The sequence below is a fragment of the Branchiostoma belcheri genome, unplaced genomic scaffold, assembly GCF_001625305.1.
Source record: "Branchiostoma belcheri isolate BF01 breed outbred unplaced genomic scaffold, Haploidv18h27 scaffold342, whole genome shotgun sequence".
NCBI classification, from domain to species: domain Eukaryota; kingdom Metazoa; phylum Chordata; class Leptocardii; order Amphioxiformes; family Branchiostomatidae; genus Branchiostoma; species Branchiostoma belcheri.
The window spans coordinates 13,196-25,550 of NW_017803957.1; the positions used below are offsets into that span (position 1 = coordinate 13,196).

Genomic DNA, 12,355 nt, shown 5'->3' on the forward strand with positions numbered 1-12,355 from the left:
TATTACGAATAACGTACTCACCAGTATCCATCATAACAAACCCTGTAACACTGGTAACACCGACATCTACACAAAATGTTCACAACTCGGTGGGCAAGATATGTAGGATGGATGGCTGAAGATACATAGGGTATACAGGGGTTTACAGGTTGTGTGGGTTTAATGTAAGTTATGAACGCACGTATGGAAATTTTTCATATGATGATGATGATGATGATGACGACTGGTTTATTCACATAAAACACATAAACAAACAGAGTCTGTGGCAGCCAAAATATTGTATATACATATGGAATACGATTTCAATATTACTATACAAACAGCCGTTATAACATCCGGAATATTTAAACTTACACATCGTTCAATAACTTTGTCATGAAGTAGATCGAGCTCTTAGTAAATCACAGTTCTAGGTCTGAGAGTCTGTAGCTGTTTGCTAGACCTGGTCGTCCTGCCTGATACGGCCTCGCGGCATGGTGGCAGCCAGTTTCTGTAGATCGGGGATTTCAGCAGCGACTCAGCATACTTCCTGCACAGTTCATGCCGTCGTTGGGAAAGTGTGGATAGGGAGAGTGCAGACAGGGCCGAGCTGTAGCTACTGTAGTTCTGTCCAAGCCATATGCATAAATCTTGCACATATCTATGAAGAAATTTGCATATATGGGAAGATACCATGCTTCCGTAACCGCGCGCTCGGAAACAATGTTTCTTTGTTTAAAAATATGAGCTAAACGCTGTTTTCCACGCATTTAGTAAAAAAGTTCAATAAGACATGTTTTTATAGTGTGTAACAGCTGCTCCGTGTCTTTAGTAACTCCTGTCGGTAGAGGGGTAGCCAATCGCAGTTGGACTCTAAATGTAATAATGTTCAGGTAAAATGCTCACAGAGGTGATCGCGTCTTTTGGTTCAAAGTCGTCAGGCCTGGAGTGCCGCAAGCGTCCGCGTGAAAGTTGACCTTGTAGGTTCAAAGGTTATTGGTTTAGAGGTGAGTCACAAGACAGCGGCGTACGGACCTGTACGTGACTCCTGCATAAAAAGACATACATGTCCATACATGTAGTACGACCGTGTAACCTACAAGCTGATAAAGGTAGGTCATTCTAGTTATGCCCTTGTTACCCTGGATGCCAAACTAGTATCGGGCCGTTAGCCATTTTCCTTCGGCAGCCAGGACCCTTCGCCCGCCTATCTAAATACCGCTATGGGGAAGTTGAGCCCGAGGGGTTGGTCCAGCCCTGCCCAAAACTAGTTTGGCATCCAGAGTATGCTCTTGTTCTCAGATCGAATACTATGGACATGTTAAACATGTTATACAGTCCATTCGTACATCTGCAACCAAAACTGTTGCCATTCAGAACAGACCCTATTAAAGAATGCCATGTTTAGGAGCTTGGGCAATTTAGGAATTTCGACACTGGTTGTTGTATGATAGGTGGACGTCCCCCCGTTTCATATTTAGGTCTAGCGTTATCATCATGTCGCTTTGTTGCAGGTTAGGCCATGTTGATTTGATTATATGGATGACATCCGCGCGCGCATGAATTTTCGGCCGTTTCCAAAAAAAAAAAAAGTTTTCAACCATAGTGTTAATCGTACAAAACACTTGCAAAATGAGCAAAAATATACCGTAAGTTGCAAAAAAAAAATATTTGAAAACGATACCAATGTCGTAGACTCTCAAAATCAAATGAAAAAGACGAAAATGTGAAGAAATGAATTTGAAGATTAGATTATTCGTCATACCACACTCTGTGTCCTTTGTACAACCTTCATGACCACGTAGATGTCATGATGAAAGCAGCTTTTTTTTTGCAAAACTTTTTTTTTATTCGCACGCTCGCATCAGTTTTGGGGTTTCCAGAGGATGTCATCCATATAATAAAATCAACATGGCCTTATGTGCCTGAAGATATACAGCCTGACCTTCGATTACGTGAACCTAGCATGCAGAATAACCCGTTACATATATGCACGAGAAACAAAAATGCTGTTCTAAAGACACGGTACCGTTTGTTTATCCTAATCCAAAATCAACCCTAATACCGTTAGTTTCACCTATACACCAGTATTGTTTTTTTATTCTAATCCAAAATCAACCACAGTCCCCAAAACCGTTAGGTTCAACTATACACCAGTATTGTTTTTTTTTTTTATTCTAATCCAAAATCAACCACAGTACCCAAAACCGTTAGGTTCACCTGTACGCCATTATTGTTTTTTTATTCTAATCCAAAATCAACCACAGTACCCAAAACTGTTAGGTTTAACTATACACCATTATTGTTTTTTATTCTAATCCAAAATCAACCACAGTACCAAAAACCGTTAGGTTCACCTATACACCAGTATTGTTTTTTATTCTAATCCAAAATCAACCACAGTACCCAAAACTGTTAGGTTCACCTAAAGTATACACCAGTATTGTTTTTTATTCTAATCCAAAATCAACCACAGTACCCAAAACTGTTAGGTTCACCTATACACCAGTATTGTTTTTTTATTCTAATCCAAAATCAACCACAGTACCCAAAACCGTTAGGTTCACCCATACACCAGTATTGTATACGTGACCTACAGGTCAGGAAAAGAAAGCCGTGTATTTGACTTTTGACATACCTATTGTAACCTTAGACTTTGCAACCGCCTTAACTATTTCAGAGTTAGTATCAAAACAAATTATCATGATGACAGACGTCTGCTCAAAGACATTCACCTTGTGTGTTTGCAACGGAAGAACAAAAAGAGCATAAAATATATGTTATCCTTCTGCGGAGGTGAACATATTAAACATAAATTCCTTACTAACAAATCGCCCATGTATGTACAGCAGGACTTTTTTACGTAAAGCTTATGGTAAAATACGTATTGTTGTGGGCAGTTACACCATTGCCTTAAGCCAGTCCTGGCTAAATTTGGGATTCGGTTATTCCCCGTCTTGACAAATAGTACAGCGCCGCGCAAAAACCCGGAAGTCAGTCCACCACAATTTACAATTTACACATGGCGCTGGAAGAGGTCATGGGACAAAGGGTAAAGCGTTGCTGTTCTTAGATTTGGTTTCTGTTGATTATGCAGCCCCCTGTAACTCAACAACTTATTGTTTGTGTTTGTGAACTTAGGCGTTCTAATTATGATTTTCGGATAACTCAGTCTTTGTTATTTCACTCCATGCTATATAGTATTAAGTGAAATATTGTTTTTCCTCGTGTTTCTTCTCCTCTTTCTTGTTCCTCCTCCTATCATAACAAACAATTTGATGTGTGGTTTGTGTAGTTTTGAATAGAATTAGCGCCGCGGCGTGCACGAGAACGTCGATACTGTAGCGGTACACGTCGGGTGGGAGGGGGGCGTCACGTGCACTCACATACTCCAGGCAGTTTGTTTCGTAAAATCTTCGTACAAATTGTAAATATAGCGATCTTGGATTTAACGAATTGAAACATACATCCTAGTGAACAATTTGATGTATGATTCGTATGAGTTTCAAATGAAATTGAATTTATCGAGATTGGATTGTGGTACACTTTGTACCTGTTTGTTGGAGTTGGAGAGCTTTGCAATATATGTGTGTGCGTGTGTGTGTCTGTGTGTGTATATATAGATGTGTGTGTGTATAGATCTAGGTAGATAGATAGATAGATGGATGGATAGAGATATAGGTATAGATATATAAAGATAGATATAGATTTAGGTCATATTTCATGTTGGTCATTTCACTATTGTTTCCTTCGTGATAGGTGGCCATTCATGAGTGACAGTTTTCTATACCTTGCGGTCGGACAACAGCACAATGGGCATTCTTCATGTGGCAACAGTCTTTGTAAGTTGTGGCATGTTGTCAATTGACTACATATCACAGCAAGACTCAAGAGGCTGAACATTATATAAATAAGTTACAGGCACAGTGACTTCATATTTTACAACAATTAGAAACTGATTAGTTGAGGTGTGCAAAAATGTATTTGTTCCTACAACTGTCGTAGTATAAAACTCGCTGCCACTAACTACAGTACAGTATATATAGGGGCATCATCACGTGATGATTTTAACAGTGTTTACTATTTATGGGTTCACCACACCACGAAGTGGTGTGGTGAAACCATATTGCTTTTTCTGATGTTTCTTCTTCTTCTCCTCCTTCTCCTGCCATTTTTTAAATGGATTCAGCTTCTTCATTTTAGGGCCTAAGGTCCTGAAATTTGGTATGGAGGTACAGTGGGCAAATACCCCTAGGCGTTTTTTAAATTATTGTGATACAGGCTTTTAGAATGGTTTTATTTGAGTTTTTTGGCTGTGTTATAGCAAATGTATTACTGTCTTAGTGTGCCTTGTTTACCACGTTTGGGCATGAGTCATCACAATGGAATGCAGGGCATCAACCAATAGGCATGCAGCATTCCTCTATTCTTCTTGCTGATTGGCTGTTGGGATTTAACTTGATTAACACCTGCTCAGAGCATTTCCACCTGCACAGAGCATTTCTTGCTGATTGGCTGTTGGGATTTAACTTGATTAACACCTGCACAGATCATTTCCATACTGACAGTATGTCTGTATTCAAGTGTTTTGGTAGGTATTTCAAGCTTTCCTGCTCCAGCATTGGAATGCGGGGCACGGACGTTTTTTTTTATTTTGAAAATCAACAGTTTGCATTATGCAATTAAAAATCCTAACCAATAAAGTAGGGAATAGCTATCCAACTGTTGTTTTAGTTGTATTTTACTTCATATTATAGTTATATCAAATGAATGTAAATCATTGTTTTCCCTTGTGTTTCTCATTCTTTCCCTGCCATGTCGTAAAATGTGGTGAACCCATCGCTGTATTTGCTCCAAAGCAAATATTGGCCTTTCTAGTTAATATAATATTGCAATGTAGAAGAAGAACATTCATTTGGTGTATACTGTAATACAGCCAGTTGTAGCTCTAGGAGCTTTATACAAACACCCCAAAACTGAATCTCCATATACCTTCTAACTGATATGCGAGAGTCGTAATCTTAAGCAAAAATAAAATAATCTCAAGTCGTAATCTTAAGAAAAAATAAATAAAATAAAATAGAATAATACAGTTTTTTTTTTAAAACATTGTTTAATTTATTTATAAACAAAGATAAGATCCCCAACATCTCCTAATCGAGATTTTTTGCTGGTATAATTTCATCAAAATCTTTTTCCCAATAGTACAAGGTAGTTCGATTTGAAGACCTGTAGCCAGAAAAAACAAATGAAAAAATGTCCCTACTAGTAGAATAAATAAAGCACATTTTTCTTTATCAATTTTCATTTACAATATACAATATACATGAAATAATTACAGGTCATCCTGTCTTTCATGGCACCCGTCCATTCGGTGTTGCCTGGCAACCCCCTTGTGATTGACATGACCCACACATTTGACGAAAACACCATCTACTGGCCGACATTAAGGCATTTTAAGATGACCGGCGTGTTGAGGAACTACACAGTTGACGGTACCTGGCGCGAGGAGTCTGACATAGAGGGGGCAGAGCATGGTGGGACACACCTGGACGCACCTGCGCACTTCAGTAAAAACAAGTGGAGAAGTAAGTGCTTAAAACAAAAAAAATCATTTCTTTGTTGTAACATAAGTTTTTTTAATTTTTTCATTCCGAAACATGTAATCACAAGACGTGGTGACGGCACACTCAAATTTTTGCAACTTATATTAATACCGCCACCAACAGAGGGGCAGTACAATACTCATTTACACCTGAACGAAGTTAGGAAAGTCGTGTTAAGTGTCTTTCCCAAGATCGGTGGCATGTCAGGACTCGAACCCGGGGCCTCTGGTTCCGAGTCGAGAACGCTGCCGCTACGCCACACGACCCCACAAGTTAAACAATATGGCTGAAGAGGTTCATCAGTGACGTAAGGTTACAGTTATTAGAATATTTGTATTTTTTTAATCAGTAATTGCTTTTGAAATTTACCTCCAAATTTTCGATGCCAACTGAACATCTTGATCGCGGAGTAACCTAGTCTCGCGAGAACAAGCCTTAGGTCTTCCAGGGGAGGGGGCAGAATATCCACACAAGTCTCGACCTAGTCTCGTGATCTCGTGAGACTAGGTCACTCCGTGATCAAGATGTACAGTGGACATCGCAAAATTGGAGGTACGTGTTTTTAGCTGCGAACACATCGGAAATTTTTAGCGGTCCGCAATCCCGTGACTACCGTGATCGTTACATCTGCATGAAAAAAAAAAAAACGCACATCCATAACATCGACGAAATACATGGCCTGTACCAACATTTCATCGAAATAGGGATATTGCTAAAAAATTACATAACGTAATAAAACAACAAATGTATAAATAAAAAAACGCGCACCATCTTGACCATCCTAGCAGACAATGTATCAAACTGCATATTCAGTATCTGATGATGTTTCGCCTGCTACAGATTAAAAGGATTACATGTATAAAAAGTACTAGTATATAAAACACTGTCATTATAGAATTTTCTTCTTAATTATGAAAATTGAGTTCTCATTTCCATAATTTGCATTTAATTATATACAACTCTCTATCAACACACCAAAAATTATGAAAATACGTTGTTCCTATCTGGACTTATTGGCTTTTAAAGATTTCGCCAGAAAGTGCCCTGCAGTTCCAGAACAAGCTGCTAGGGGGACCAAACTCACACCACTTATTCCTGCCAGGAAAAGCCATTTGTCACTAAAAAGTCAAGACTATAACTTGTTCGGGACAAACGATACAAAAACCGGAAGTTCTGCTGCAGTACCAAGGGCATCCACCAGGAGGCCCATATTTGACCTTGACCTTTGCCTTCCTAAGACTTACCCAGCATACCAAATATAATCACAATCCATGAAGACGTTCTGAAGTTATGCTGACTACAAATGTGCGGAAACACAAACACACACACACACACACACACAGACAGACAGGAAGACACACACACACACAGACGCACAGACAGACACACAGACACGCCAAAACGATACCTCCATTTTACATAATACACAATTTAAACGATGTTTTCATCCAGGTCATGATATTCCCGTGAAGCGGCTGATGGGACCCGCGGCTGTAGCTGACGTGTCTCCAAAGACAGCTGCTGATGCGGACTATCTGGTTACTGCAGAAGACTTTCAGCTGTGGGAGGAGAAACACGGCAAAATCCCAGATGGATGCCTTCTCTTTGGTAAGTTAATAATTTTTATCAATCGATATGGAAACACTTGACATTGAGGAGCACTTAATGGGAATTTATATTTATATCTGTATAATTAAGAATATTATGTAACCGGCCATTTTGAATGAGTGTATATGAAATGAAATATATTTTACTCCTGAGCAAATATTAGCTGTTCTAGCTTACAACCACTTTACCTACCTACTACCTATTTACACACAATAATTTAAACAATTTGTAAACGGCTGGTCTACACAATGAACAAACCCTTAAAAAACGCAAAATGGTGTGTATGGGCGTCACGCTTACCACAAGAACTACTGATGTCCAGCAGTAACATGCAGAAGATGGCAGTATAGCCCAATGTGCACCCATTTTTAGATTTATGGAGGAATAATCCGAATATACCATTTGGAAAATTCTGCAAACATTTAGCTGCTCGAAATTCATACTTATTAAGGAAATTACTTACCAGTTAATTTCGAATGTTTCTGAAATATCGAAGTGAAATGTTCAATTTTCAATGTTTAATTAAGATTTCATGAACGTACTGAGCTGTTTTTATTAAAATCAATAAAAACCGTTTCATTCATTTGTTTCATTTATTTATTTGTATCTTCTTTGGTAAGTTCTTTGATACAGTTAACAGTAAAAGGCAACCAATGCGATTTCATGGCAGCAAAAATTTGGAATATTTTGAATAAGGCGATCATTGTGATATTGACACATACTGCTTCACATTCGCACATTTGAGTCAGTATTTTATACCTTACAACTGCAGGAACATGCCCCTAGATGAGTCTTTTATTTTCTGCGAGGCACCCCAAAAATTAGCCAAGGGCCCTTTTAGTAACCATTTTCCATCAAATGTTGGGAATTTTTGCTCCAAGAGGGTCAATAGACATTGGTATAGTGTGGTGTAGATAAACGACTAAAATATTGACTTTGAAAATTCGAGTTTCGAAGCCCAAAAAACTGCACTGGATGCCTTTAAGATACTATTTTATTTGACTGTGTCTACATCAAATAATCTCTTGTAGTAAAAACCGGATGGGGTAAGTTTTGGCCCAACAAACTCCTGTACCTTGGTACGGACACAAGGAACACGTCATTACTGCACTTCCCCGGATTACACCCAGATGGTGCTCGGTGGCTGGTACAGAACCGCGGGATGCATGCTGTTGGAATCGACACGGCCTCCATCGACTACGGGCAGTCTAAAGTAAGAGCACAAACCTGATTCCATCGTCCTTAGCAATATCAAAATTATCACCATTTACTAATATGGCATTATAATGGATTATGAATTCGCGATCTTTATTTAAATGTTTATGATTTATAAATGCTCGTCTCCTCTTCAACCTTATCGCATGTCTGTGCAATTCACTCATTAGCAGGTCAAATGTAAATGAACATTTCCCTAAAACTTCTATCATATGAACTATTTGATTTATCTTCAGATTATCTTCGTAGCAAAGATCAGGACAATCTACAATTGAGATATAAACGACATATTCATGCATACATAACAAACATTTTACTACTATGGTCACCCCAAGTTATGTTTATAACAGCAGAATTAAATGATCTTATGCTTCATTGTATTCTTTGTCTACAGAAGTATGAGACACATCAAATTCTACTTGCTCACAATGTTCTGGCGTTTGAGAACGTGGCGAATATGGACAAGCTGCCCACTACCGGGGCCACAGTGTACGCACTGCCGATTAAGATTGGTGATGGCAGCGGCGGACCTGTCCGGATTGTTGGCATTATTGAGAACACAAAAAATCCGGTTAGAACGCCACGACCAGGTCAGGGTCAACAGGTGATTGACATGACCTACACGTTGGATGATACCACGTTGTACAGGCCAGGGAGGAAGCCCTTCAGACTCGCCGATGTGTTCAGGAACTACACCGGCGAGTACTATTATGAAGGCTCTGTAATACAGACGACAGAGCACGGAGGAACACACATGGACGCGCCTGTGCACTTCAGTAAAAACAAATGGAAAAGTAAGACTTTAAACATACAAATACAAGTAAAGTCGGGCCTGACCTGTCAGAAAAAAAAAGTATTGTATTTCTAGAAAGATTTTTTTTTGCTTTGCTAGCGTATTTTTATTTGATACATTTAAACTTTCTATGCATTAAATCTTGTGACTTCCAGCTGATGATATTCCCGTGGAGCGGCTGATGGGACCAGCGGCTGTAGTTGACGTGTCTCCAAAGGCGGCTGCTGATGCGGACTATCTGGTTACTGCAGAAGACTTTCAGCTGTGGGAGGAGAAACACGGCAAAATCCCAGATGGATGCCTACTCTTCGGTAAGTCGATTATTAGTATTAATAGATATACCTAGTCTAGAATCACGGATTATTAGATTTTGGTGAGTCCATTTTTTTTGTTGGCAATTGCAGTTCATCCATGCTTCATAATCACTTGTTAAATTTAGTCCATACAAATGTGAGGATATAATACAGTGCTATTTTAATTCACATAAGTATGGACGAAATATATGGTTTCTTCCTGTTCTAATCCTGCCAAATTTTAGGCTAAATTACCTGATTTATGGCATGGAGGTAGAGTTGGAAAAAAACCTTTTGGAAAATTTTGAGATCTGGAGCCCTGCTATTTAATACGGATGACCTAAAATTAGTATGGAAATACCATGGGCACATGCCCACAGATGATGTCATCTACTCTATTGACAGAAACAGCTTGAAATTGTGTAAACACTTTTTTTTTTATCTTCGTCCTTTTGTACACTTTGGCTTCCGTGCCCTGATTAAAAAAGCCAAAACACCTGAAATTTAGCAGGAGCGTGTCGTATGTGACATATGTTTACAGAACACAATTCACACTTTTATTATAGGCCAATTTGAACTTAAATTAAATTAAAAATTAAACTTTGATGTATTTTCGGACAAAATGTAATTTTTGGCTGCAGTGCTCAAATAATAATACTAAATGAGCTGCAGTTTGGTATGGTGGGGCCTTTGACACATGTCCGAAGAACGATACTCACATTACTAAATTGTGTAAAATGGAACTGGGCCTTTAAAAAATTTTTTTTAGACGAAATGTACACTTCTGACTCCTAAACTATAATCTTAAAACCAAATGACCCAAAGAACACTTTTATACAATACTGAACAGCATTTTAGGACATTTGTAACTGAAGAGAACTACATGTGGGTTTTGACGAACAATTGTTAAGAACTTATGGGTTTAAGTCACGTGATAATGGATACACCACCCCCGACCTGATGATGATGATGATGAATAATGGATACAATCGTTGATGTGGAACAGTCCAGTTTCAAATGGGGAGAAAAATGGACTAAAATATGTGAATTCGGCCTTGCTAGTTTTGGGTTTTTTTACATTCCCGAAATGTTAAGTAACTAAAAATACTTCCTGTTTTACTTTACCGACTCTAAAATTTTCTAATGTTCTCTTACAGTTAAGACCGGATGGGGTAAGTTTTGGCCCGACGAGCTCCTGTACCTTGGCACAGACACAAGGAACACGTCATTGCTGCACTTCCCCGGACTACACCCAGATGGCGCTCGGTGGCTGGTACAGAACCGTGGGATGCACGCTGTTGGGATCGACACGGCCTCTATCGACTACGGACAGTCTACGGTAAGTACAGAACAATGATAATGGTAATAATTCTAATAGACAAATGTATAAAAGATCAAGATACAAACTGTTGTGCAGTGTCGTTCAGTTTTCATCAACTAGATATTTTCTTGTCTTTAGGCCACGTTGAATCAATTGTATGTATGACATCCTCTGAAGACGCACATACTACTGCTTGTGTGCCATCCTTCGTAGTTAAAAATCAATGTGGCCTTAGTTTGAGAATATACGTTAATTAATTGAATATCCATTTAGTTACCAAAGTCTCGCGTCAATGTTTTTGAAACCCCAGGTGTATGAGGCGCATCAGGCCCTGTTTGGAAACAATATCCCAGTGTTTGAGAACGTGGCTAATTTGGACCAGCTCCCGGCAGTGGGGTCTGTGGTGTTCGCCTTGCCGATGAAGATTAGAGGCGGCAGCGGAGGACCTGCCAGGATAGTAGGATTTGTGAACAAACAGGAGTATTCGCCGACTCATGTTGATCTGTAAAAATTATACTTACTGTCACAATCAAATAATTTTATTAAAGAAATTTTCCTTTCCTTGCCATGCTTACGTTTAGGTGCATCAGACATCTTTCTTGGAGCTTCTGGCTGGAGTTCTGCTTCTCGCCGCTTTTTTTTTTTAATCTCTACATGTCCTATGTAGTATATGTAAACAGGATAGGAGAATTAAAGAAGCATGCTAGATAATGTAGACGATTCCAGTCATAAACCGGGACTAGGGGAGGTATAAGCTCAGTCACGTTTAGGATTGTGTTTTTTAACAGCAAAAGCGCCACTACATATAGCGGCGAGAAGTAGAATTCCAGTCCGCAAAACTGTTTTCCAGAGACATCCGTGTTGTTGTTATGGAATGTGAACTCATCAGGTGTACAAGGCACAGCACCTTTGTGTTCTATGTTCTAACCGTTACTCTGGTATACCTTTCATTTAGCCTTACACACTCTTGTTATTCTATCAGATATCTTTTTTTATATATTTTGTCAGAAATATCTAGATTCCAAACAAAACTAAAACAGATTTATCTAGATGCACAATTGCATATTTGAATATGCTGCCTTGGCATCACGAAAAAATATTTTCAAAAATGTTTTGTCCATGCGAATATGTGTCATTTTATGTTGTATATTTGCATATATGTATCTCCGGCCCCCTATATTGACAGCCGTGCATTTTTAAAAAGACAGTTGAGGCATTTTACCCATTGTCGAAATTTCTATGATTTGCTATGACATTGACGAGATCTATGTAGCTTTAAATATAGTGACTATATTTATAGTGTTATTTTAAATATTGGGGTATTCTTATCGTTGAAGAGATTCAGTTTGTCACGTATAGATACAGTTCCTAGTGAATTCTTTCATCAGTGACAACTTTGGAAGGATAAGGATACTGACCTCCAAATTTTCGATGGCTATCAGTCCATCTTGTTCACGGAGTGGCCTAATCTCGCGAGAGCGCGAGACTAGGCCCGAGACTTGCATCGGTCCGTCGGGTCCCACTTACTTACCCTTATTCC

General features: G+C 38.9%; 1 protein-coding gene across 1 annotated transcript; it reads left to right on the forward strand.

Annotated features, from left to right (window-relative positions):
* The first annotated feature begins 835 nt into the window (after positions 1-835).
* LOC109475693 lies at positions 836-12,127 on the forward strand. Its single transcript, XM_019776455.1, has 9 exons — positions 836-1,091; positions 3,739-3,821; positions 5,321-5,567; positions 7,038-7,193; positions 8,225-8,406; positions 8,803-9,202; positions 9,357-9,512; positions 10,652-10,833; positions 11,126-12,127. The coding sequence occupies exons 2-9, from the start codon at positions 3,792-3,794 to the stop codon at positions 11,321-11,323; spliced, it is 1,551 nt and encodes a 516-aa protein (XP_019632014.1). The 5' UTR covers positions 836-1,091; positions 3,739-3,791; the 3' UTR covers positions 11,324-12,127.
* Positions 12,128-12,355: the final 228 nt, after the last annotated feature.

Excerpts from the sequence above, each read along its gene's own strand:
- LOC109475693 (XM_019776455.1), top strand. The coding sequence starts at position 3,792 with ATGGGCATTCTTCATGTGGCAACAGTCTTT. Across the intron at positions 8,407-8,802 it reads TCGACTACGGGCAGTCTAAA|AAGTATGAGACACATCAAAT; the intron begins GTAAGAGCACAA and ends CTTTGTCTACAG. Across the intron at positions 9,203-9,356 it reads CAGTAAAAACAAATGGAAAA|CTGATGATATTCCCGTGGAG; the intron begins GTAAGACTTTAA and ends TGTGACTTCCAG.